This window comes from Anabas testudineus, chromosome 8 (assembly GCF_900324465.2).
Source record: "Anabas testudineus chromosome 8, fAnaTes1.2, whole genome shotgun sequence".
NCBI lineage: Eukaryota > Metazoa > Chordata > Actinopteri > Anabantiformes > Anabantidae > Anabas > Anabas testudineus.
The window spans coordinates 12831629-12858440 of NC_046617.1; the positions used below are offsets into that span (position 1 = coordinate 12831629).

Here is a 26812-nt window from a genome sequence, read left to right on the forward strand (position 1 = left end):
ATTCAAATTAGCTCCACTGATACTTAAAGATACTTTTTTCCTTCCAAAAATTATGTGCATCAAACAAATACAATTTTGGAAAAAAGTATTTTTCATATTGACATGTATTTATTCGTCATGTCACCATACAATACAACTATTTTTAGGACACTGGCTGGTAAGTCTGTGTACCAATTGCAAATGAGCCACAGCTGTGGTGAGAAAAAATGTTTGTGAGCGTCTGAGAGACAAAGAGAGGAAGTGTTCATCATGTGTTTTGACAATTTCTCAAAAATAGATTGCTACTTTCACTGTCTTAGACTTTCATTTGCATTGCATCTGACAAAGTGCACTGGTGAGGAAGTTAAATGATGCGCAGTGGCACAGTGAAAAGGTTCAGAGCAGTGATCTGTAAGATCATTTCACAGGAAGCACTTTGTCATCACTTCACTGACGTTACAGTGTAAAGTCACCGTCAGTGAGACTGAAGGTACAGAACTCTGGCAGTGCGGTGTTACAAATGACCCCCTGTCCATGTCAGAAAGGATTGCTGATGAGTTTGGATTGACTGATTAATCCATCAAGGACCATGGAACAACGTGTGAGCTTCAGTGACCACATTTGCGAGATGGATTCTGACTATGTGTAAGTTTTCATTCTTTCTTTTGGAAGACTGGCTTCTTCTTTTGTTTTTTTTTTATTTGTGTGAGACGTTCATGTGCTCTGCATCTTTCTGCTTTGACATTTCATCTTAACTTTAGATAGGCTGAGCTCATAAATAGTCAGCATTATGGTGCCAAGATGATTTCCTTTCGTTTACTGGTAGTTCCAATTTCAATTGTTTTTGTTTTTGTTGTTTTTACATGCGGCTGAATATGATTTCTTAATAATAAATTTAATGGAGTTAACTATTCTTGTGCAGAAACATGGAGGAAGAAGAAGAAGAAGAAGAAGAAGAAGAAGAAAAGCCAGGTCAGGACTCCTCTCTCCTGTTTGTCACTGAATCAGCAGCCAGCAGCCGGAGGTGCACTGAAACCGTGCAGATGAATGTTTTTAGGGAAAGCTCAGGTATGAAGACACTGTTTGTCATTTACCATGATACAAGTCTTTTTGCAGTAGTAATATTGTTGCCAAATATTGCCGTTACACACAAAATGTGTTCTTTTGTCATGTTTCTTTCAGACCAGACGAGCCATGACAATGAGCAGATGAGCTCTCTGCAGAGGCACCACTGGTCGGCTGCCACCATGAAGGTCATCTCTTCGATGCCAAGTCTCGCTGCTGGTGAGATGAAATATTCCCCTGTGGTCTAAGTTGTCATCGTGCAATAAAATCCCCTTGTGCCAAATGTTCTGGTCCATAATTGCAGAAATTTAATTTTTACTCCTCTGTGTTTTTTTTTTTTTGTGTGTGTGTGTGTTCATTGATGCAAATAAATTGTCCACACAGGGAAACAAAGCACTGGAGTTATTTCCCGCCGTGCCAGACGCTCACCTGGGCTGCACCAACACCCAGCCGACCCCCGTGATTCTTCTCAACCTCCACCACAAGTTCCGGATCGCACTATCGAGTTGGACGTAGAGGAAACCAGTCCTGAAGGTGAACAGAACAGGTCATGCCACCAGTGGTTTCACACATGGGACGACTCTTGCTGTTGCTGTTGTTGTTTTGTGCAGTCAGTGTTTGGCCGAAGCAGCTCGTCTCTGAATGTGTCCAAAGCAGTTACAGGTGCAGCGGATTAATATTTAACTTTTTTTCGTTTGCAGAAAACGACAAGGAACTGTTGCTGGCCAGCCTTCGCAGCCTCTCGGTCAATGACAGGATGAGGAAGCTGCGGGCGATGCCACTCAGCCTGGCGCATAAGATAGAGCTCAGGTACATGTGGCACTGAAAACATCGAACTATCTTCAAAATAAAGCTCCCAGCATGCTGGTACTGAGTGGTAGTTTTAACGGTTCCTGCATCTTTTGTTTATTAGGCAACTTGCTTTCAGTGATGTAGCTAAAGGTTCACTCATCAGTAGTGGTATTCCCTGCTGCAGACCTTTTAGGACATCCGTTTCAACGGTGAGTACAAACCGTTTGCTACATAAGATGAGGGATTTTTCTCCACGTGTTAATCAGCCATGTCCCTCTCTCCTCAGACTTTGCGCCGCTGCCTGTTCACCTGCCTCCCTTTCCTCAGGTTGTGGCACGAACCTATGAAAAGACTAAGTGGGCGTTTTGGAACCGGAGTCCTCTCCTACTTCGTGTTTCTGCGAAAGCTCCTGCTCTTCAACCTTTTGCACTTTGCGATCAATAACCTGTTCTTGGTCATCCCTCAAGCGACCCGTCCTCCTGACATCAACTCTGACAGTAGTTTCAGTGCCGTTCAGCTTCTCACAGGCACGGTAAGATGGCTGTACAGTGCTGTACATCAGAGCACACGTTTATTTCCGTGGCGTGTATTAAACTGGATCTCTGATCTGACCCCTCTGGCAGGGTTACCTCTCTCAGAGTGTGATGTTTTATGGTTACTATAACAAGACCATCGATATCTGCCCACCTGCTGACTGTGGAAAATACAGCATAGGTGCAGCCTACTTCTTAACAATTGTCTCTGCCTTCTTCATCGCCTGCATCATCCTTGTGTATAGGTTGGACAATTATTCACACGTTAATTTTATTTTAGTCCTCATATGCTGTGTTGGGTTTTATGGCTGTGTTGTTCTCTTGCAGCATGTCCAAATCCTTTGTAAAAGGTTATTCAGTCCTCAAGTCTCATGGAAATCTGGCAGTAAAAGTCTTCTGCTCTTGGGACTTTAAAGTCAGCAAGAAGACATCTGTCAGACTCCAGAGTGAGAAAATCAGCACTCAGCTCAAAGTATGTAGTCATTGTATGTTCCTCTAAACTCACTGATGTGTGAAACATGCAAATATCAAAAGCCAGACTGATAACTCTATTTCATTTCCAGCTGAGGTTGTAGAACATGAACAAACTGGTTGCATTTAATTTTCTAGAGCTTTTATAAAGTGGAGACCAATTTAAAATTGTTCTGTGATCAATATTTAACAGATTCAAGTTCAGTATTTCACACATGGTGACACGCTTGTTTTGCTCTGATCTTATCTCATTATAGTTTGTGGTTCAGTTACTTAGTTACACGCAGGGAGGTTAGTCCTATTTATACATATGGTGCCAACCAGGCTCAGCTTGCACACAAAGACTGACACAATTCCAGTTTATCATGAAGAAATGCATCCGTTCTAAATAAAAAATATATAGATTTATAAAATTAGCAGCTGTCTATGTTTAGTCGTTTCACCACACTATGAAGATCGCTTAAATAGTGTTGGCTTGACATTACAAACGCTGCTCTTCCAACAGGAGGTGTTGTCCGATAAGATCAGTGGAGAAGATGGAAAGAGCTGCGGTCGAAGGCTCGTTGTACATCTGTTGACTTGGTCTACATGTCTGGCCAGCATTGGCTTGAGTGCCGGAGGAATCCACCGTCTTTCAGAGGTTAAACAAAACTGTATAAAAACTAGAGGTTCAGTGAAGCATTTTCTTAAGAATACTACACAAACAACTTAAGAAGCATCTTCCTTGTTCACTTCATTTTCTTTATTTCCTTTTTTTCACGACAGGAGTTTTTGTCTGATTCTGAAAAGGTAGGCTTGCTCATGTTCTAAATTTAAGTGGCCTGTTTGCTTGATGCGCATCACCAGTTTTAATATTCTGAATTTAAAAAAAAAAAAAAAAAAAAAAAATCGATCTCTTGGTAATCTGAAATTGAACACTTGCTCTTGCTTTCTTTGTCAAATTGAATCAAATTCCTCTCCACTCCTTTTACCAGTAACAACAAAGCAGAAATGAATTCAACATTCATGATTTTCTATCTATCTAACTGTGCGCTGTCCTTCTTTCACAGCCCCTCAACAAACAGGGTTTTCTTGATGACACTAAGCTGCTGCGCTTGCCTGCTGTGGTGTGTAGTGTGAACCTGTTACTTCCTGGACTTTTCAACCTGTGTGCCTGGTTAGAGAAGCACAACTCACCCAGCGTTGGCGTCTACATCTCCATTTTCAGGTGAGAAGAAGTCTATCGCCTCTAAAGCCAGTTCACGTCACCACAAACGTTTATCTTTCGACAGAGGACATGCATGTCAAAACATAATTTATATACTTGACATCTTACATGTGCTGACTAGCAGCTATATGAATGTTGTATGTGGGTCTGTGTTAAATTCATTCTTATCAGCTGTTTTACTTCTAACATTTCCAAGGAACAACTGACTTCCTCTTTTCATTGAAATGTCATTTTGCATATAATAATGTTTTCTTCAAATTAAAAATTCAGCGTGACATTATTTTTCTCAGGAACCTTCTGTTGAAGGTCAGTATTGTTGGAGTGCTGTGCTACCGCTGGTTCGTAAATATCGAGGGAAAACAAGACTTAAAGGTTACAAACATCTACATATTTAAATCTTTCTTTATTACTTTAAGTTAACACTGGCAAACATTTGAACTGTCATAGCTGATTCAGTGAGGTAAGGTTTGATTCAATGTTCAGCTATGACCTTCTAGGTAAGGTCATGGCCTAAATTCATTTTTTGCACATTCTTTACATTTCTGTGTCTTTTATTCACAGTGTTGGGAAAACACCATAGGGCAAGAGCTGTATTGCTTGCTCCTGATGGACTTTATCTTCACGGTACTTTACACTTTTATGGGAGAGTTCCTGTGGAGGCAAGTTGGTGCTTTACCCATGTGTAGTATCATTTGATCCTGCAGTTCAGAGCATTTAAAAAAGTAAACAAATAAATAAATAAATAAATAAGGAATAAAAATAACTCTCTGTTAAGCCAGCTGACGTCTTCCTTTCAGGCTCTTTTCTAAGCAAATACTGAAAAGGAAGAGAAAGCCAGTGTTTGACATCGCTCGCAATGTGCTGGAACTCATATATGGACAAACTCTTACTTGGTAACTACACAACCCATCACATATGTACTTAGAAAAGTCAATTACTGGACATTAATGGCCTTTTATACTGTCTTTGCAGGCATGGGGTGCTGTTCTGCCCTCTGCTTCCTGCAGTCCAAATCATAAAACTGTTTGTACTGTTTTACATGAAGAAGGTTAGTACAGCAGATGACGTTGTTTCACAGTTACATACTGTAGTGTGTCTGGATTGCACGACAGAATTAACATGTTTTTTTTTTTTTCCACAGGGCAGTGTGATGCTCAACTGTCAAGCCTCCAGAAAGCCGTGGAGGGCGAGTCATATGACCACAATATTTCTCTCTCTTCTGTTCTTCCCCTCATTTATTGGTGCTGCCGTGTCCGTCACTTATACGACGTGGAAGTGAGTGCAATAAAATATCCCCTCAACTAATGATGTTTGCAAATAGTTTCAACGCTGAAAGGCGTATGTGAAGCTCAGACTCGCATAGCTCTGTAAAAAATGAATATTTCAACAAAACCCCAATCTTGTTACAGTTCTTGTGTGCAGTAGGCCTCTCTGGTGCTGCTAAAATTCATCACTAATGATAAAAACAATCAGAACAACATAGCATAAAGTGCATTTCTGAACAGTTTTAAAGAAACGCCTAGACATTTTGATGGAAATAACACTTTCTTACTGAGAGTTGAGAGGATTTCTATTGTTTATATTGTAAATATGAACCTACCAAACACTGTAAAGGTAACGGCATACACTAACTTGTTTCTCTAGTGACCAAAGCATAGAAATGCCAAATTTGCATTTGCATATGTGATCAATAGTACTTTCCAATAGCATTAGAAAGCATAGTCACTAGTCCTGGCCAAGAAAAAACGTACTAATGTTCCCGGTGTGGTTGTTACCGCTTGACTGCATCGGCCCGACCTACAGTTTTTGCTAAGTTAACCTTTGACCTATAGCTATTTATCAATGTCCTCATCAACCTCTCAGTAAAAAAAGGTTAAACTCTTTTAAAAATGTGACTACAGCATAAATAAACGGGCCGGTCATGGGAAGGGTGGGAAGTATTTCTGAGACTTGGTGACATTTTACTGCTCAAATACCTACACACTGCACTGTTCTTTTTCAAAATCCATCTGACTGACTGTCCACAGGGTTAAACCCTCAGCAGAGTGCGGCCCTTTCAGGAATCTCACCTCAATGTTGCAGTCGGGGAAGCTGTGGATTAATGACGGGAGGGGCCGACTAATCTATGAATTCCTGGTGGAGCACCCGTTGTTCTTATTCATCACCTCTGGAGTCTTCATGTGAGTGGTGACTAATCACAAACGATGTTATTGGTTGATTTTCATAATTTGATACCTGTGGTTTAGTTTTGATTTAAGCTGTCAGCAGTGTCTAATAACTGTATTACAAAGGGAACATTGTTAACCAAGTTTCCTTGAGTGACAGGTGAGCAGCTGTAGCAGAATACCACCTTCAATACGCCAAGTTCAATTTAACCTGCATAGCTTGTTTTTTTTTTTTTTTTTTGTTTTTTTTTTCAGGTTGGTGGTCTGCTTTTATTCTCAAGTTGTTGATGGCCAAAAGATGATCATCACTCGGTTAGAAAAGCAAATTGAAAATGTAAGCATCATAAAACAAACATTGTTTTTTTTTTTTTTTTTTCTTACTACGTGAAATCTACAGCCACACTAGCAGCTCTGCAAGGCTGCAGGCCTTTAACCAACGCTGCTTTGAGATAACTGCTCCGGTCGGCATGTTAATGTGCTCACGCTGAGAATGCCAACGTGGTGATGTGGGCTGTTTGGGAAAACTTGGGGTGCCCATATGGAAAAGAGTGCATCACAAAAGTCAGTAGGAGCTGAACATGTCTGCACAGAGTTTATAGTTCAATAGCTGAGATGTTATTGTGTTGATCAAAGTGGTTTCTCTGACCAACTGACTAATACACTGTCACTGCAAACCACAGAGCCAGCATGCCTAAAAATACCTGATAAGTGTACAGTAGGTTTATAATCTACCGACTGTAATGTATTTCTATTTTTTCTGTGCAGGAGGGTAAGGACAAATACTTCCTCATGACCAAATTACAAGAACTCTGTGAGCAGGAGGGTCTGGTTTCCCCTGATAGATGAGGTGTGAACGTTATTTCCTTATTGTGGTCATTTGTTTTTCTTCCTTGCTGCTCTAACAAATAATTGTGAACCCTGTCTATAAAAAGGTTTTCCTGTTTCTCCAGGTTTGTGGCTGAACAACGTGCATAACATACTGTAGCAATGACAACATATTCTGTCAGCAGCAACAAGCATCTTGGCTTTGAAGTGAGCTCAAGGATGCATGTCACAACATCATCGGGAATGTCTCTTTCATGTCGTAACAAGAACAGCAGTAAACTCATAGTGGTATACTGTCATCTTACTGTACTATAAGTTAGAATATACCTGTACTTTATATTTGTACTTATTTTTGTAGATTCTGTTTAAAGTTTAAGTGAAATGATGTTGAATTTATTATATGAAAAGACAAAATAAATTTCAACACAACTTTTATGCATTTCTTTCAACAACTGTCTCCTCTCTGAATGCTTTAGTTTCCTTTATCTAATTGGTTCCTGTGTCCTTTCTTCCCAGATTTTACACTTTCTTGGTCAATTTTGTACCAAAAACTATAACTGTGCTGCAAATAAATACTTACTGACATACTTACCTAGAAACGTGTATTACAAGACATAGTAATGTGGATCAAGCGTTGTTCCAGAAACAATTTAGCTATTTTATCCGATTAAAAAAAACCAAAACAAAGAAACATTATTGCTATTACGTATTGTGTCAATCAGGTGAGCTTCTAAATATTTGTTGTATAAAAACAAACATAAAAACATACAAATGCAATTTATTCAATGTGCTTATTAAATTCATATGTTAATGTGTTAAAATTAAAACCTGCGTACCACAAAATGCCCATCAGTATCAGTAAGCTGTAGCGTATGCACCATTTCCTCCCTGGCAGCTGAACAAGTTGGGTCAGTCTTTGCTTATCTGCTCACACTTCCCATGAATTTTGTGTTAAAATCAAGAATGTTGTTTCCTTCTGTGACATTGAAGGGCAGTATATAAACCCATTTCGCAATCTTTTAGTTTCACTTAGTCCACTGTGCAGAGCTGTGTGTTCGTCCTACATAAATCCCCCAGACATAACCTGGTAAGTACCAGCTTCTTTTATTTCCTTTTGCATCTGTCACTCATATAGTTTTTTTTTTTTTTTTTTTATAATCATTTTCACCCTTTTACACAAATGGTGTAAAAACAACAATAAAAACTATCTACTCCTCTTCCCTCCAGATAACATGGAAGTGAAGACATCTAGAAAAGCGGTGTATATCAGTTTGCCAAAGAAATATATGGCTGGGCTGGTTAAAAATTATGAGCTGGTAAACAATTTCTCTTATTTCTATGTTTACAAGGAGAAATCACTTTGAATCCAAACTGTATCTTATTAGCCTAAGCCTAAGCTACCACATGCCATAAGGACCAACTTCTCTCTCATCTTAACAGGACCATGGATTGTTTATAAAAGGCCTACCCTCCAGACTCGGTGAAAGATATGTGAAAGCTTATTTTAAAGAATGGGGCACCATCACGGTGTGTGAGGTAAACACTGGAAATAATAGCAATCAGAGCTGCTGTTTGTGTGTTTGGTGTAAATTATTAAAATCCAACTAAACAAATTTCCTGCTCATGAGTTAATTTGGATCCCAGATTAAGGTGAGCCCTGACTCAGGGATCAATGAGGCGATGGCCTATGTGAGGTTTTCTACAGAAGATGAAGCGGACAGCGCAGACTGGGCTGGTCCTCACATTATTGGAGGCTCTGAAGTGGAAGTGAGGCGAATTGTTTGTCCAAAGGTGAGTACACGTCAGCATTTCTGTGGTGCTGTTATCACAGCGTTTCATAAAAACAAAAATACGGGGAGCTGTTGATTTGCTGTCGACATTTTCATCAACTGATGGGGAAAAAAAATATATTTTTTTTTTTCAGATGAAGGATTCAGATGATCAGGTGGCTGCAGTCCCTGTTACTTTGCAAAATTAATCAAATAATCCCAGCCCACAAGCATTTATTTATTTACCATATAGCTCAAGTGTGAGTTGCTGGAATACATGTCATAGTGGTGACGTATCTCTAATCAATCTATCTATTTTTACGTTGAAGATAACATAATACTCTAATATTAAAATGTGCTAACAAGAACATAGAGGAGGGATTGAGCATGTGTCCCGTTGTGCAACCACCGAATGAAACATTTGTCAAAAAACATGACAGTGACTGTCAGTGTAAAAAATAACTTAACATTACCTCACATTATTGCACCTCTGTTAGCTATATTTATAAATAAAGATATTGATGTGTACAGCTTTACTGTTGTTTGCATGTCTTAATTTTGTACGTTGCTTAATGCAGTTAAATAGGCTGACTGTTAAAGGCACAATTATTATTGTGCAAAGATTCATTTAAAGGTGAGAGGGTGAGTGTGATATGGAATAACATTTTCTGGGAGTGGCAACAGCATTGAGAGGAAAAAACAAAAAGGAGTTTGGCAGGAACTGGAAATAGCAAATACATATCTAGAGGAAAGCATTCAGCTTTCCAAAAAAAAAAAAACAGGTGAAAATATATTGAAAGCTGGTGGAAAGACAGATAATTATAAAGAGTATTTAGGACAGTGGACAGTTTAAAAAGCGTTTATAGAGAAATTCAGAAGGTGGCAGCAGAGCAACAGAAAGCATCGAAGAAGTAGACGAAGAAGAAGAAGAAGACGGCTGCGGCGGCGGCGACGAAGAAGAAAACTTAGAAGAAGAGCGCCAAGCTCTGTCACAGCGCTGAAAACATGGCGGAACAGCAGGATCCCGAAATAAGCTTCAAAAAGGTAGTAGCAGAATCAGCTTTGCTGTGATTATGACTGCTTATACGTAACTGTTACAAGGTTGTGTCTATCCGTGGTTAAATGAATCAAACATTTCCCCTTATTCGCCTTCGTTAAGCACCATTAACGGTGCAAAAATAGCTCCCATAACGCGTGTCTGTAACACTATAGCTTAAAAAATACTTCTAGCTAAGATATTACTCAACAGATTAACTTTTTATGCACGCCGAATTGAAGAGTTGTTTATTATAATTCAAGAAAGCGCCGTGTCTCTTTTTTTAGTGTAACATCATTTACTTAAGGCGAAACACAAATGACCATTAGGGTTTTTTTCTAAGGCAGTTTGGCGTAAAAAACCTTCGTACGGCAACAGTAGTTTAGAGCAATCAAATGTTTCAAACGTTAAATGGAGTTATTAAATAGGTTATTAGACAGTTATTTTTAGTTGTTTGTGTTTACGTCTACACAAACCTACATGTGCAACTCTTAACTTATAGATAAATGTTTATCTACACTGTGATGTAACGATGTGCTTCGTCTTCCACACTTGCAGGAAACAGTAAAAAAACTCTTGTCTAGTTTCTTCAGGGAGGACAAAACCAAAAGTGAGCTGATGTTATTAAATATTATCCTGATATAAGTGACATGGCCTAAAATGTGCTCTAACCGTACACTTGAACTCATCTCGCTGTGTTTCAGTAAGTAGTGATGCTGTGCTGCTCATGGTAGAGATGCTCAAAGTATTCGTCCAAGGTAAGGACTTCTGTTGTGTCTGAAGACTTCTGTTCTCTGTCTGAGAAACAATATGTGATTGATTACTTAATGCTGAACAAGTGAATGTCTTATTTCATTTTTAGAGGCTGCAGTGAGATCACAGAAACAGGCAGAGTCTGAGGACTGCGACCAAGTAGACATTGAGCACTTTGAAAAGATTCTACCTCAGCTGGTGTGTATCTCATCACTGACCCCATATTCTTTGTAAAACGTATTATTGTATTTAAGATAGCGTTCTTAATTTTGTTCAAAAGCTTTTGCTGATTTTGTGTTTCCACTATGATACAGATGCTACAGTCTGTAATATAATGCTTGACTGGTTAGAACTGCTAGTATTTTTATTGTTTTGTAAAATGCTGTTTAGACATGAAGAGCAAAGAAGACGTGAAGAGTGTCACTTGTGCATCATTACTGGACAAAAAAATGTAATTTCAATCAGCCTCACGTTTTCATGTCTTCCAATGCAGCTGCTGGATTTCTAGTACGGTGATGCCACAAGATGGAGGCAGAGTGCTGCCTGCACGTCCCTGCTTGAGATCTGCAGCTTCATTCGTTACAGCTACAAATTTATTTGAAGTGATGTTTATTTCGTCTGTATAACTGCAGTTTAATAATCACTTATAGCTAAGATTCACATTCTGTATTAAATGATTTGTGGGATTTTAAGTAGAATGCAGCAGTGCTGTCCAGACGCCTCCATACCAACACCACCACCAACAAGGCTCACCTGTGCTCTTCTGTGCAACAACAGGTGCTTCCAGCATGCTCCATGGCTCCCTTCATCAAAGCCTCCTGGAGCAGTTGGAAGCAATTAGAGTAATAAGGGGAGCAGCCAGTCCCTGAGATGATGACAAGTGCCAGGAAAAAAGGAGTACCCCCTCCGGCCACTTTGAAGTTCCCTTTTGCTGTCCTGCGATGTTTAGTTAGAGGTAGGGGGAAGGGCAAAGGGGACCTCTGGCACATGGGGAAAGTTGAATGGGAGTGTGTGTGTGCACGAATGCGTGCATGTGTTAGCTAAACATGGCCAGAGACCACACGCGTAGATATTCTGTTTGAAAGGAAACATAACAAAACACATTGGAACATGGTCCAAGAAGAGCAGGGTGTAATTCTGAAGGTAAATAAACAGAAGAGGCGAGTAGTAGAGGTGCTTTCTCTCCTTTCATCACAGCATACGGGAGAGCTGGGAGGGTAATGTGGGATTTTCTAACCAAGGGGCCTCTGATGGTTTTCCAGCAGTGGTATGTTTGACCAACGTTTCTCCAGTATGAGTCAGCATAGCTGTACAACGCTTCACACTATTTATTTGTGTGTGTCTCGGAGTGACTCACTGCACTTACAAATGCTGCTCACTTACAGCTGGAAGCAACTTAGAGTAAAGTCAGATAGGTGCTCAAGGACACGGCACCTGGAATTTGGCCCAGCACCTTTTTTTTAGTAGGGCCCTGACTGGATTTTGTTTCCCAGGAGTAAATTCCAGCAGGTTTTTGGGAGAAGGTTTGTTTGTTTGAGTGATGTTTAGTTTAATGATCCTATAGGGACCATTAGGAAGAAATGTAATTGTTGTGAAGTTGTTGGGTTTATAATTATAATTTTTAATAGCAAATCTTGCCTCCTAGTTTTGTTGTACTGTAAACAGCAGGACTACTTTGACTGCTCATTCAGAGGACATCCTTTTCTGCAACAGATGAGAAATAAATGGTTTATGTATGTACAAATTTGTAAAATGTATTTTATTTTTTTCTCCTCTACTATAACTATATATTTACTATAGCTAAAGAGCTTTTTCCAGTTGTTAATTGTTGCAGATGCCAATGAAATAATGATTGTCTTGAAAGCACTCTGTACAAGCAAAGGAGTGTACTACTGTACAGCTTTTCTCCTTATTCATCTGAGTGGATCAAATTACATCTGAGGGCCGCATTATTAAACATGCGAAAGCGGTTAGGACAAGAATGGGGAGGGGCATTGAAGAGAGTAATGAGTTAAAGCTTTTCTTGATCGTACTTTAAAGGCAGGGAGTGTCGACAGCCAGTCCAGGCACTTTGGAGAAGCTCCTGAGTGAGAAGCTTTTTCCCATTAAACAGACTGATCTGTCTCCAGCCTTCTGGTTGGACAATGCTGCACATGGGATAGGGCCTTCATCATTATGGGAAGATGTGTGCTTGATTGCAGCCATGGCTATCAGTAAAGAAGCACCAGGGAGTGTCAGGACAATAGTTTGTTTTTATTACGCTGTACACGGAGATAAAACAGCCTTTGCCTTTTGGCTAACATACAGTTTTAATGCGACCAGAGAGCTGTATTTCTGTGTGTAGGTCTGAGGATGTGTGTCAACGGTAATCGTGGTTTAGGGCGTTTGTCTGGGTGGAGTTGTCTACATAAGTCTTGAGAGTCTCTGTGAGGGAATGTTTGGATTATGTCAGATTTCACTCCTTAATTCCTCACTGACAAGTTGGTGGTGTTTTTTTTTTTTTTTTTTTTTTTTTTTACTGTTAGAATGAGACAGCTCATTTCATCTTTCCAACTTTATGTCATTTCAAAGCTCCTTTATTTTCAAGCCCAAACTAGGGTCCCGTCTGCCAAGAGATTGTAATACACCCATTTCCCAGACTCCCGACCTCTCTGTACTGTAACAACTTCCAAGCAGGCAAGATGAGAAATGTACAAGCTGCAAAGTTATAGGCATATATATCACATTTACATCCACTTTTACATCCACATGAAATACCATGACGTATTTGCTCTTCTTTTACGTGTTAGACATAAAATCTTTTAAATCTGTTTAAAATGTATGGTTGATAATATTATGTATGAGGAATTTCGGACCATTCTTCCTCACAGAACTGCTTCAGTTCAGCCATGTTTGTGGGACTTCCGGTGTCACATGCTCTCTTATGTTATTACACAGAACCTTTATTGGGTTCTTTATACTGTAAATAAGATGTACTGTAATGCAAGCAGTTTAAACTTTAGAATTCTTGCAGAATCAGGAGAAAAGAGGAAATCATAATAATCTAATAAAAAGGTGTCATCTGCCCTAAGTGCCATCTTTACTCCTGTCATTCCAATTACATACTGTATGTCTGTCAGTACATATAAATATCTGATTGCATGCATCTGTTCTTGGTTGTTTGTCTGCATGTACGTGCTTGCATGCTTGATCTGGGGCTGTGATGCATTAGTGCTCAGGAGACAAGAGGCCCTTGTGGCCCCCTCATGGGCACTGTGCTCTCTAACCATGAAGGAATGCTGCAGGGGACACAGTGCATTCCTTTGAGATGCTCCACACGCAACTCACACATGAACAGTTTACAGGACTGTCAAAAAAACACAAACAAAACACCGGTGTAGGGGTTTTTGTGTGTGCATGCGTTTTACAGACAGCTCGCATATGTGGAGAGAATGCAAACACAGAGGCAGCAGCCTCTCTGTCGGCTGCATGGACTGCTGCGACATGTGGGTTTCCTGGATGCCCCGGGGCCTCTCTGAGGGTCCTGCGGTCTTCAGCGTGAGCTTTGTTAAGGAGCCACGGGGCCCATGGCGGCGATGATTAGAACATACCTGGCAGTTTGAGCCACTTGCGCACTCTGCTGGGATCACTCCTAACTGGTTGTGGCGCTTAGCTGTTAGTGTGAGGCTGGAGATGGTCTGCTGCTGTGCTCTGTGTATTGGTTGGGGCTTTGGTAGCCACAGGGGTCGGAAAGGATTCTTCCGGAACCAGTGAGGTGGATGATAAGGTCAAAGACCTTGGCATGCAGCTGAAGAGGGAAACAGGGAGCAAGAAAGATGTACAATTAGGCCTGCAGCTGGGTTATTTCTTGAGCCCTGTACAACTACCTTAAGTATATTACCCCAGTTCCCCTCTACGCTCTCCCACCTCCCTCCGTTGTGTGGTGGCCTACATGGTCAGGACACAGGCAATAATAACAGGAGTAATCCTCTTATATAACACCGCACAAACTCAATGAAACAAGACCATTCAATTAATTTTGGGAGTGTCTAAAAATAAATCGGCAGCTCAGCTGAGGCGATGCCGACGCGGCGGGGGGTGTTTTTAGGGAGGTGGACTAGTACCCCAAATGAGCTGCTGAGGACTGGAGCTCAGCGGAGCACTCTATTTTTAGGTCCCACCAAAAACAGTGGTATAAAAATACCCCACCACTTAACCTCACAAGATCTGTCAGTCATGCTTAGAGAAGCTGTGACCCCGGAGGTCATGCACTCAGGATGATGAAAGGGCCGATGTTTGATGATATTTAAAAAGGAGCAAGTAATGACTGAAATCTCTTTAGCTGGTGGCAGGTGGCACAGTGTGAGGCTGGCCTTTGTTAGATTTGTTAAAGGACTTCATCAGCAGACATGTAAGGCCCTCAGCAATGGGCTAATATTCACTGAAATAACACTTTACTGTACATATTGTGGACAGAAGTGGGGAATAGGGATTAGGGTCTTTAACATCAGCACTGCTTTGAATCAGATCCTATGTAAACAAGAGGGCGTGCTCCTATTTTTTATTGGGTCAAAAAACGTTCTCTAAAGGCCAACATGTTGACTGTCTGTCCTCACAGTGGTCAGGGGCACCGGAACTCTAAATTAGCCCTGGTGAGTCAACAGGACAGCTTTCATGTAGACAAGGGCTCATGTCAGATTGCAGGAGAGGTCAGGATGTAAGGGTCAGAGGTCAGGTTGCAGTGTTGGCCCTTGTCTTTAACAGCTTCCTGTCTGCTGTGTTGTGCAAACTTGAGCAGTAACCCCTAGTGATACAGGTTCAAAGCAAAGAGATTTCCTCACTCTCTGGTACAGGTAGGGGCCTCACCGCTCCACTTATGCATATACAACTGACCCAGAATACTGAGGCTGTTAGGTGAGAACCAAGACTCTGTGTGGCCAGAGTGTTTGACTTATTCTTTTCCACTTCAGAGGCGCAGTTGTATTAATTGCAATGCATGCCATTAGTTGGTAGATAACAGATTGTATGGGTTGTAATTAGAAGTAATTAAGTATTTACGGTTCCCAGAGGATGAAACCAACTTTCTCTTATGGTCCCCTGACTTTTCTTCTAGTACCACCATGAGTTTCACCTTTGCAAGTTTGAGTGACAAAAACAAACTCAATACACTCCTCCAACTGAACTGTGAATGAATTTACTTATGATAAATTAATCCTGAGCTGCAACATTTGAGTTTATACACATTCATTTATTTTATCTTTGACATTAAAACTATCCAACACCTTGAGCCAATGCTCCAGCTCACTCTCAGACTTTGAAGGTGCACCTGTTTCTTCACATGTGCAGTTTAGCAGTGCCGGAGGGAAGGTGAAACTCCGGGGTCAGGAGACGCAGCAGGGTGCTAAGCTGTGTGGTGGCTCTTTTTCTCTTTGAGGGCAAGTGTGACTCTTTTTGTTTCTCCGGCGTGGAAAGAAAAAAAGGGTGACCAGCAGAGGTGATTTACGAGCCACTCTTCACATTAGGCTGGAAATATAACAGAGCTGCTGGAAATGTGCCGGCCCTCAGGAGTAGGAGAAGGATGGAGTTAATGCACGGTTTCACATCACACAACCGGAGCTGGAATGATGTATGGTTACTGCTGTAAGAGGTCTGCTCTGAAATCCATCTTTAAATCACATGGTGATTTTCACTCAAACAAATACAGTATGTAATATAATATAGAAGAGGCAGCCAACACAAAACGACCTCTGACTTTTGAAGCAAGGTACACTGCACCGCTGTCTCCAATAATTGTTCCACCCTCATCTGTGGAGAGGACGTGTTTCCAGACAAAAGCCCTCTCCAAAAACAGCAAAAGGAGCAGATTCACTCACAATGAGCTGTAATTAAAAAAAAAAAAAAAAAAACGCCTTTCCTAGAAAAACAACAATAAATTTGAAAGGGCTTCAAAGGGAACGCTGCTGCTTTTACTTTTCTGTGCATAAAACAAAGCACCGGCATGTTCTAAAACCGCTCGACTGCTCACCCTGTGATGAAACACACGACTAACAACACATTAAAAAAAAGACTGAGAGAGTAGCAGGCATGGAAAAGAGAGAGAGAGGCTCCTTTGAATTTGACTTACTGTACAGAGACTTTTATGGTGTCTGACTCAGGGGCTGTTGGCTAAACAGTTAATCTCGTTTCTCTTTCACCTTTTCTCGCTTTTCTTCTTCAGCTCTCTCTATAAAAAGATTTTCAGGCAGCCTTAATATGGTTATATTATTCAGCAAAAGAGCGTAGTCATCAACGGAGTTGCCACGGTTGCCAGGGTTCTCCAAATCGGCCTTGTTAGCGCAGTAAATGACCCGGAGGTGTAGGTGCTGCTGGATGTTGCATTGATACACTACACAGGCTGAGGAGCACAGGATGCACATCAGTGGGAGGGCAATATCCTGCATCCTGATTCTGTCAAGAGGCACAGCCGTGACATGTCTGAGCGACCAAAGATAAAAGGCCAGGTGTCCCCCGGTCCTCTTCCATTTCCCCCCATCCAGCACTGATCCTGCTAACTAATAGCACCAGGGAGCTACCACCCCTGGCACAGGAACCCAGATCACTGGGCTGTGGAGGTGTGTGGGAATGAGGACTTAGTTGACTTACAATTGCTCCCTGACAGAAGAACTCAAACATTCACAATGAAGAATTTTCAGGATGTGAGTTGTCCCAGATCACATATTTTGTCATTATTGTATTGATGCAACCACATACTGTGAATATACTGTACTGTCCCCTACCATTTGACACCTAAACATAAGAAAAAACGAGCTGATAAGTGTAACAGTGGCAGGAGCGACAACTCTACTGAAACATGCTTTCGATTAAGCTCACTCTTTACGCTGAGAGTGAGCTGCTGGTTTCTATTTTGTGGGCTTTATGAAGATCTTTACCAAAGAGAAAACATTGAGCAGAGATGTTTCAGAACGATGATATGCACTGTAGCAACTACAAAAGAGATTTAACTACATTGTTGATTGATTATTTTCAGAATCACTGTACATGAAGTAGAAAAAAGAAGCAACCCCTCGTACTTTAGGAGGCGTACTTTATTGCATGAAGCCTCTCTAAATGATTAACGTTGCCAGTTTTGGCAAACTAACACATTAACCGACCATCAAAAATCATTTTGACCAATAGATAAACAGAGATTTTGCAACTACAACAGCATGCACATTGTAATCCCACTCTTGTCAAGGGTAAAGTTTTACCACAGGTTACTTTATGAATAGATGTCCTAGGGTGCTGAGCTGCTGACTTAGGTGGAGTAACCACGGAGAGGACAGGGTGTGATGCGCTTTATGCTTTTGAGGTTATGAAATCGAAACCTTGTATTTGCTGACGGCAATCCTATCTCTTTCCTTCATCTTTCTTAGCTGAAGAAATATTGTCACAATAGGAAAAGGAAGGTCAAATGCTCAGCAACAATGTAAAAACACAGCCATCGCAGCAATTTTATTTTTCACTGCATCTCTGATGCTGAGAGGGGAAGCTGAGCGTCCCCATCCCACAGCTGAGTAAACTACTTAAGTCTGTCTTACGAGACTAGAGACACGATTTTTGAAAGGGCAAAACGTCAGAATGTGGTAACAGAGATACACAAACATGGCCACGTTTGATTGCTAGACTTCCTTTTGTTATTTCACTCTGCTGTTTGAAGTCTTGAGAGAGAGAGGGCGAGTGAAATCTCAGCAAACTGTCTTCGATTTCTCTGAATTAAAAAGCAGCGATAAAATCTGCTGGACAGGATTCGCGGAGTACACTTCGACAACACACTGTATCGCTACCAAATACTGCTCAGGCAGCGAGAGCTGTGTCTTTCTTTGATATCTCTGATTGTCCTCTCGAAACAGCTGTGTTAAACCTGTCTGCAATAAGATAAGCTGTGGGTCTGTTTCCTGTGCTGCTTATAAATATGACTTAATCACTCTCCAGTGGAGTTGGTTGAACAGATGTTGCAGTTGCATCCTCCTCTGCCTCGCTGAAGTGCATATTGATGGTTCGCAGACTGTTTACACAGTTTTCACTCATCTGTGCTATGACCATTTCCCAATTGGATCCATTTGCCAACCTGAGTCTGGTGGTTTATAGAGCAGAGCCCCCTCCGGCATGTGGAGCCCATGCTCTTTACCCTCTGCTTGTTTCGTGACTGCACACGAGTGAATAAATACAAAGTGGAGATGTATGTCCACAAGTAATGCATAGAGGAGCAGGCCCAGCCGGTATGGGATCTAACCACACTCCAATGACGGCATATGGGGAGTAAATTAAACAAGTGACACAGAACAATATGCTTTGCTCCACTAATTAGAATAATTATAATGGAAAACAACCTGGCAACAAAACTATTGTAATCGGTTCGACTGCATTACCTGCAAACTGTCCAAGAAATAAAAGTTAAAGTCCAGCAAGTCTGTGTTTACATACATACATGAATTAAATATACATTTATTCCCCAAACTAGAAACATGTGAAGCCAAATAATAATACAAGACTGTTAGACTGCAGCAAAAATGGCAGCGACGGGTTTTTTGGTCATTTGGGGGCAGTGCAACACAACACTGATGTATAGCCACATTATAAGTAGACATGCTGAACGAACAGTTTCTTTGGTTTTGGTTTCAGTTTGTTTGCTCATTGCGCCGAGAAATGAGATGAGGAGTATGTCGAGAGTGAACCTGAACAGTAGAGAAAGCATGAGCTGAGGTCTGCAGAATCAGGTGATACTTCTCTCTAAGTCCATTACAACGAATGAACCAGTTTGATACTGTAACTTACTTTACTATTATTTTTTGCACATTCAAATCTGAGTAAATCTGAATAGAGGTTAGACAGGCTATACATCTTTCCAGTAAAGACTTTGAATGACCATTTAGCTTTCATTTTTATCTTCCAAAAGGCTTTGTGCTCCTCAAAAGCATTTAATACCTGCACCTTGGTGATGCCTTTAATTGCCATTTAACATTAAGCTGGCTCAACAATAAAGCCCAGGCTGCGGGGATGTTGTTGGGTTTAATGAGGCCCTCGGTGAAAGAGTGCTGCTGTGTCGGCACCACCAAAGGCTGCTCCCTGAATTCACCTCCAGTGGACCAGAGTGGTCCTGTGGGGATTTGATGGGCTGAGGGAGCACAGACTGTCTCTCCCCCTTTGTGGGGGTGTGAGGGGCTGCAGTGGCATCAGTACCCTTTTGCTTTGCACGGCTTGGTGGACAGAAACTACAGAGTGGAAGAGGCTGTAACCATAATGCCACGTAGCAAGGTGCCACGGAGGAACGGGTCACGGTGACACCGGAAGAGACGTGAAGACATTTTTACTAGGCCCAACAGCAGCTGGCAGCCTCATTGCAAAGGCTAATATGCGGTCTGGTAGAGTTAAAGAATGAGAAGATGCAGTGACAACAAAGACAAGCATGGCCACAAATAAACATATGGAGGCAATGACATGACACACAAAGGGGGAACTGAGAAAAGCAATGAGAACTGTGAACTCCTGGCCCATTTTTAAAAGGGGTACATGGTTCACAGTTTCACATGGAGTCCTCCGCCTCCAAACCCCATTCCAGTTACTTTGATTCTTTATTCATCCCTTTCTCCTTAACCTCCTCCCCACCCCCCTCCGCCCCCCTCTACCCAGTCCCACCCCATCCTTAAGCCCAGCTGATGGCCAGGTCCTTTGTCCACCAGCACCCAGGCAACAACATCAAAGGGCTGCTGGGTGTAAATGCAGAATGACTGAAAAACAACACAAAACTGAAAAATAAAGAACTCCCAGAGGGGACGGGAGATATTCAAAACAGCACCCCGGAGAGGGGAAGGAAAAAAAAAAAAAAAAAAAGAGCTGCTGTGTACAGGAGGTAAGAAAGAAACAGGGAGAGAGGCGAGGACAGAAAGAAAGAAAGAAAGAAAGAAAGAAAGAAAGAAAGAAAGAAAGAAAGAAAGAAAGAAAGAAAGAAAGAAAACACCCGATGTTGCTTAGTAGCCATTTGTCAAGCATCCATCATCATCCCCTTAATATACAAAGGTATCGGGTTGGGTCACTCTCAATTTAATGGCAACAATAAACAAATGGCATTAGAACCAACATTAGACTTTGCATGAGACCATTATGACACTTTCTTTGTACTGGATCATCAAAGCCCATTAGGGGACAGTGAAAGGCCTTCCATTGCTGTTCATGACCACTTCCTCATTCAGTGACAGCTGAATTGGAGGCTAGATGAATTGTTGAGCAAGACAATGTCACGCTTTTAGATTGAATGCTTCGCTTTGATCTCGCTTGATGCCCTTGAAGGTTCAACAAGAGCTGATATGTTAACAACTAGTCTGGTTATTCTAGTTCTGTCCTCCACCTACTGCCCTGCCAGTAAGATCTCTGAGGGGAAGAAGACGGTGGGAAGGAGGGGAGGATAGGGGAGATAAAAGCTTTTCATCTCTGCCCCCATATGGGACTACTATGGAGTCACACTCTGAGTGGCGGCTTGCCTTGTCTCATACCCACAAAGTACCCGGCAGTGACACGCTGACTCCAGAGCCTGGCACCAGGTCTCCAGCCAGTGCCGAGCAAACCCTCAATTCAGCAAGATCGAGGAAACACAACTACATCTGACCCACAGCTTATAATTAACAGTCCTCAGCCTCAAAGAGCATAGCATCTCCATCTTAATGGTAGGCTTCCATCTGAGGCATTGGTTTAATACTCGCTCTGCATCCCATCAGATAGTGATGTGGACAGAGGAGGAAGAGAGACATTAGGACTACAAAGAACACGTGCCCCATCCAGGATTAGAGGTTCACTCTTCCCTCAGTAGCCTAATTGCTGGATTGGCCAGATCAAAATCACTTCATCGAGATCAAGGCCACTGTCTTCCTCTTGTCTCACTACTCTGTTGCACAATAACTCAACAAAAGCAGCAACAGATCGGGAAAGGGGGGGAGTCCAGAAGTCGCAGAGCGAAGATGAATGTAGTCCATGTTTAGAGAGCATGTTGTGTGATTAAGGGAAGCCCACATCAAACACTGTGGCTTAAGAAAACCACCAGTTGAAAAACAAGATGCTTCTTCTGTGAAGAGCGGTACAGACTGGGGATGCTGTTGTTCAGAAGGCGGGCCAGCCCAAACTAACCCGCCTGTCTGTCTCTCTTGAGACAAACAGGCAAATAAGAGACATCATAGATTTGCAGAAGGACTTGGAAGTCGTTCTGAGTGAGGGAGCAGGATGAGCTACAGACTTAAATTTAGAGCAGGAAAACATAGCAGGTTATTGTAATAAATAGTAGGAAACAGTGATATTTATGTGTCTGCAACATGTAAATCTTAAACCAAACGGGCACATATTGTATTTATTATAGATCTATGACAGTAAATAATTTAAATATATTAAGATTCTGTGTAAAAATGCTACAAGAATGAATAAGAAACACATTATATGTTTATATCTGTTGAATATATCTTTATCTTTCTTTGTTGGGCTTAATATTTCTCTGCATTTGGCTCTTGAGGATTCTGTCATACATCAGTGGAAAATGCTGAATGAAAATGGATGGATAACACCCACTTTTCCCACAGAGAGAACTTCTCTGGACAGAGGAACAGCAATATTGTGGCCACATGTGTGAGCTTGTTTACTTACGCTAGACTTTTAACTGAAGGAATCTCATGATTTAAACCACAACACAACAGACTAAATTATCAGCATGTTACCACACTACACACTCGTTCCCTTTGATTAGATCAGGAGAAAGTGTGCATGTGTGCAGCAACATCAATGGGCGTCCCGGTAGACGCGCGCCCAGTAGATGCTCTCCTGCTGTCTCTCACGTGCACACGCACACAGGAACACACTCAGCCATCTCGTAGGTAAAGAAGACATGGAACGTTTATTTCCAAAACCCTCATCATGGAAATATGTCCTTTAAACAATAAACCTTCAGCGTTGTTTCATCTGCATCCTTGCCAGGACCACATCAAACAAATCTGAAGGTCAACATGGGTCAGCAGAGGGATTTGGATAATGATGAGGCTCAAAGATAAGGATTGAGGGTGGTGAAAGAGAAATGGTAAAAGAAGTGGAGGGGAGGTGATGGAAGCTGAAGAAAGGATGGGCCCGGTGGAGAGAGAGAAGGTGCAAAGGCTAGGTCCTGTAACGACAGACCCCCTGATTACATTGTTGCACAAATAAACAGACCCTCTGCAGGCTCCCTTGAGTCCAGCTGTTGTGCAGCAGAGGAAGGCTTTCATTTCAGAGGGCCGAGGTCGAGTCAGGCAAGTGACGGGATGGGGCCTGGCTGTCTACCCGCACCATTTCCTCACATCTCCATCAGCAAGTCAATGAACAAGGGAACGGGGCAACATCTCATTTGAGAAGCTTGTTGATTGCTTGCCATTTCCTGCACTTCTAGATTGCCTTGAAAGTCAGTCTGCATGTGGATTAATAACTGTCAATCTCAGTAAAGTGGAGAGCTGCTTAGGTTGGGAAAAAAAGGAAAGAGAAGAGAAAGGATGCTGGATATCTGTGGTTTTTGATCATGATGAGGGGCCATCTGTATGGGGTCAGATAAGTGCTAGAGGAAAGAGGCTCAGATGTCCTCGAGGCACATCTGTAATCGTCTTTCCTTCACCTCCGACCATTACTAAGTCCTGGTCCTCTCTTCTCTCTCTGTCCTACAGCTATCAAGGCCCACATCAAGGCATGCCCCTGCCAAATGTATGCCCCCCATTAAGGGGCCATCATCAGATAAACAAGATAAACAAGTCCAATTCCTGGCAGGACTGATCAAAGGACTCAGTGTTAACCCCATGGCCAATTTCAAGTAGGCAAAAATCAAACACAGATGAGGTCACGTGGAAACGGGAGATGCTAATCCATTGTCCCTTTATGGGCACAGAAAGCCAAAGGGACAGTGAAGAGGGTAGAGCGCAGAATGGAAAAGATTTGGAACGAGCGAGGGGTGGGGGTGAGGTATTCTCTCAATTGCATCCTTGCATCTTGATATCTCTGAGCCTTTTTGTGGTTGGATTTACTTACAAGGGTGCACCTGTTCAAAAGTTCATATAACAAAAAAAAAAAAACAAACAAAAGAGATCCCTCAGACACGTCTGGGAGTTAATATCAAGGGCCGCACTCCAAGTTGTAAAAGTCATCTTGGCTACTGATTATGGGTGCAACGACTTGGCTGAAGTAGTCTTACGAGAATGACACGTGTTCACCCCTCCGCTTTCTTTGGAGTTCCCTGGATGATTTTGTCATCCAAGCCAAGCACTTGCACATTTCATTAATCTTTCTCGAAAGCTCCGGTGTTGTCTTTCTTCTGTGAATCACCTCTCCCTCAAATGTTCAACCACTCCCAAAAACGACAAAACATTGCCAAGCACGCATACACGGATGAACCTTTTCACATCTCTACTTCCAGATATGTATTTGCAAAGTTTTACCTGAAAAGCATCTTCGAATGTAACGATAGGGACAATTGTTGTTCACCAAGACATCTGGTCGTGACGTCAGTTCATTCATTATCATTTATAAGAGGAAAAAGAAAACTCTCAGAAACCTGAGATGGGCCACCTGTTCTGCTTATCACCTCAAATCCATCAGGAATGGTAAAAGAACAAGAGAGCCAACCAGTATGTCAGTATCTTTTAGTGTAAAATTGTCCTCATTGGCCCAAATTCATTATTTCAAAGCGGAAATATTCAACATTATAGTAAGGTCACGATCCCACACCACACTGTGTGTTATTGTTTGGGTTGCTGGCTTATCACGTAATGGAGAAAAGCTTTACTCTCAAATTATCCTGATAATGACAGACCTGGTCTATATTTAGCTCCAGTCTCTCTGACAGACCTCTGACTGTTATAGTTGGAAGTGAGAGTCGTAAACAAAGCTGGCAGAGCTTAGACAAGCAAGTAACGGCTGAACTGTGCTGCCTGAGATACAAACCGTGGTGGAGAAGGGCAGAAGGATAAGTGCGCCACATACAGTCTATCTACACCATCACAGACACGGGTTGATCTCACGGCTGTGACAAAAATCAAACATAAAATCGACAAAACCGAATTCGTCAGTTGGGCTTTTGATGTCAGATAAGAGACGAGTATTTGTGCGTGAAGAATAACTCTTTAGTTTAGTCTAAAACACTGGGTGGAGGTGCTGATGGTAGGTGGCGGGTAGACCCCACCCAATTTCTTCAATCTAAGCTAATTAAAGGACCAGGAGACAGAGATTTGACGGGCTGAAAGAGATCTGGGTGTCCTCAGCTGTAATTTTAAACTACTGATTTCTGTTATTAATTATACATCTTAATTGCCTTTGAAGAATACTTCAGACTATCCTTCATCGGGAAGACATCATGTCTGGAGCAAAGAAAGCAAAAAAACTTCAATTTATCGGCTCCGCTGAATCAGACATTCCAAGAAAATCAGCAGGGCCAGTCTTATTGTATCATTATTATTTTTCTGCCTTGGTTTTTTAGCAAAACACCCCGGTCTGACGTCAGCTTTTCATTGTCATTTCATGAGTAGTCTTGGAAGCGGAGCAGGGGTTGTGATTGAACTCTGCAAGCTGCCCCGGAGCTGTACTTTGAGGAAGAAACCACGGAACCACAGATAATGCTTTACAGTCCACTAGTCTCAACTACTGTCATCAGATTTTCACTTTGTAAGATACTTGAAAAAGATTGTCATTCCGGTTTCCTCCAGAGCAAAGGGCACTGCGCTGATTTCAAACTGAAGACAAGCTTCGAAGAGCACAAAAGCCACAGATGATCACTGCATGAAATAGATAATAAACACTGATACGGATGTAGTCTAAATGAACAGCCCACAAAACTTGATGGAACTTGCCCAAACATTTTGGATGGTCTGTTACGTGTCTGACAAGATAAATTAAGCTTCTCTTTAAAACGTCTATGTGGAGACATATAGTGGAGACAGAGACACTTCTGACATTGTCCTTACTGTTGGGGTCATCCGGAGTCATCTGGGCAGAGTTTATGGACAGAAAACAAAAGCATCAATGGCAAACACACAATAAAAACGAAACCACCTCTGTTGACTGGTTTTGAAGACGAGGAAGGCACGAGACACAAGTTCAAACACTACGGAGTCTCTTCCTCGTCTACTTTCCACTGGTGTGAAGACTTTTCAGGAGACAGGGGAAGGCATCTCCCTTTCATCCTTCACCACAGACAAACATAGACATATAAAAACATCCATGTTGAAAAGTGGCAATAGCCCTTTTAATTCCAGACAAACCCAATGTGAAGAACTTAATTACAGAACGGGGGCAACCCAGCCCTTTTGAAAATTACACTTACAGTAAGACCTTTGAAGCAAATACATCCTTTATCCTATTTTTTCTTTTGTTCAACGTTTTGTCTCTTGTAAAGCATACCATTGACTACTGTGGTTTCTAGTGGATCTCTGTTTTTGTTTTTTTCCCCCTGTCTGTCTCCATCTCTGTCATATAAAGCCTATCTTTTGGACACACACTGGAAAATATGAAAATCTCCAGTTGGCTTGTTCAACTTCTATCAAACAAATACATATATCCATAATGGAAAAAGTTTGCTTTCCAATATGATAACACAGTCTGGTTGCTTTTGGTTGTGCCTTGACACTGACTTAGTCATTTTGTGTCAAATTGTGCTCAGAAGTAAAGTTCTGGGAATCGTGTTTGCTGTGAATCAAACACAACCATCTATAAACTCTTTAATCAACACAAACATGTGCAATATTATCCCATTCACTCAGGCAAAACAGCTTCAAAGGTGAAGTGTGATCCCCGAACATAATGCCCAGAAGACAAAAAACAGACTTTTCCATTTAGTTTGACAAAAATGCTGTTAATTCCTTTCTGTTGTGTCTGAAACAAGTTAGCGTTAGTTCCTCCCAATGTCCTGGCACCAAACTTTAAGCCCCAGTAAACTGCGGGAGAGTGAAAACGGTGCACCGGGGGCCGTGTTTCACTCTCATCTTTCTCGAAGGCAGGTGGATGTTTTGCCAGGTCTGCGCAATAAATCAGCTTGGTCTCTGATGATCAAATGCTTGTCATTATTTTGCACACTTTCATGTAATCTCATAAAAGGCCGACCGCTCTGATGGTCTGAGGCCACCTGCCAAGCTGGCCAGGATTCTCATGCTGGCACCTCAGAGTGTTTGGCTCTGATGGTTTGTTCCTGAAATCAGAGCTCAGATCTATCAACATCA

General features: G+C 41.7%; 3 protein-coding genes across 4 annotated transcripts; all 3 read left to right on the plus strand.

Annotated features, from left to right (window-relative positions):
- Window positions 1-309: 309 nt before the first annotated feature.
- On the plus strand, window positions 310-7590 carry LOC113161957 (transmembrane channel-like protein 6). Of its 2 annotated transcripts, XM_026359834.1 has the most exons (21): window positions 310-624; window positions 902-1047; window positions 1162-1263; window positions 1429-1578; window positions 1746-1854; window positions 1958-2045; window positions 2123-2368; window positions 2460-2614; window positions 2697-2841; window positions 3346-3480; window positions 3606-3629; window positions 3890-4047; window positions 4338-4419; window positions 4609-4706; window positions 4845-4940; window positions 5020-5095; window positions 5189-5322; window positions 6075-6227; window positions 6468-6546; window positions 6978-7059; window positions 7163-7590. In XM_026359834.1, exons 1-20 carry the CDS (start codon window positions 569-571, stop codon window positions 7056-7058), a joined length of 2313 nt encoding a protein of 770 aa, XP_026215619.1. In that variant the 5' UTR covers window positions 310-568; the 3' UTR covers window position 7059; window positions 7163-7590. The 2 variants fall into 2 exon arrangements, with proteins under 2 accessions (XP_026215619.1, XP_026215626.1); XM_026359841.1 differs by lacking the exon at window positions 3606-3629 and having other exon boundaries at window positions 3905-4047; window positions 7163-7588.
- Window positions 7591-8064: 474 nt separating this feature from the next.
- Window positions 8065-9342, plus strand: LOC113161968 (heterogeneous nuclear ribonucleoprotein A0). The gene is made up of 5 exons (XM_026359853.1): window positions 8065-8124; window positions 8265-8353; window positions 8478-8573; window positions 8682-8828; window positions 8962-9342. Exons 2-5 carry the CDS (start codon window positions 8270-8272, stop codon window positions 9013-9015), a joined length of 381 nt encoding a protein of 126 aa, XP_026215638.1. The 5' UTR covers window positions 8065-8124; window positions 8265-8269; the 3' UTR covers window positions 9016-9342.
- Window positions 9343-9412: 70 nt separating this feature from the next.
- cenpx (centromere protein X) lies at window positions 9413-13077 on the plus strand. Its single transcript, XM_026359867.1, has 5 exons — window positions 9413-9850; window positions 10401-10452; window positions 10547-10600; window positions 10705-10793; window positions 11089-13077. Exons 1-5 carry the CDS (start codon window positions 9812-9814, stop codon window positions 11101-11103), a joined length of 249 nt encoding a protein of 82 aa, XP_026215652.1. The 5' UTR covers window positions 9413-9811; the 3' UTR covers window positions 11104-13077.
- Window positions 13078-26812: the final 13735 nt, after the last annotated feature.

What these genes read in the sequence shown, in the direction of transcription:
- LOC113161957 (XM_026359834.1), top strand. Translation starts at nt 569, where the DNA reads ATGGAACAACGTGTGAGCTTCAGTGACCACATTTGCGAGATGGATTCT. An exon ending in GCGCATAAGATAGAGCTCAG is followed by an intron (nt 1,855 to 1,957) that starts GTACATGTGGCA and finishes TTTGTTTATTAG; the next exon opens with GCAACTTGCTTTCAGTGATG. An exon ending in AGGGAAAACAAGACTTAAAG is followed by an intron (nt 4,420 to 4,608) that starts GTTACAAACATC and finishes TTTTATTCACAG; the next exon opens with TGTTGGGAAAACACCATAGG.
- LOC113161968 (XM_026359853.1), top strand. Translation starts at nt 8,270, where the DNA reads ATGGAAGTGAAGACATCTAGAAAAGCGGTGTATATCAGTTTGCCAAAG. An exon ending in TGGTTAAAAATTATGAGCTG is followed by an intron (nt 8,354 to 8,477) that starts GTAAACAATTTC and finishes TCATCTTAACAG; the next exon opens with GACCATGGATTGTTTATAAA. An exon ending in GCACCATCACGGTGTGTGAG is followed by an intron (nt 8,574 to 8,681) that starts GTAAACACTGGA and finishes TTTGGATCCCAG; the next exon opens with ATTAAGGTGAGCCCTGACTC.
- cenpx (XM_026359867.1), top strand. Translation starts at nt 9,812, where the DNA reads ATGGCGGAACAGCAGGATCCCGAAATAAGCTTCAAAAAG. An exon ending in CCGAAATAAGCTTCAAAAAG is followed by an intron (nt 9,851 to 10,400) that starts GTAGTAGCAGAA and finishes CCACACTTGCAG; the next exon opens with GAAACAGTAAAAAAACTCTT. An exon ending in GCTCAAAGTATTCGTCCAAG is followed by an intron (nt 10,601 to 10,704) that starts GTAAGGACTTCT and finishes TTTCATTTTTAG; the next exon opens with AGGCTGCAGTGAGATCACAG.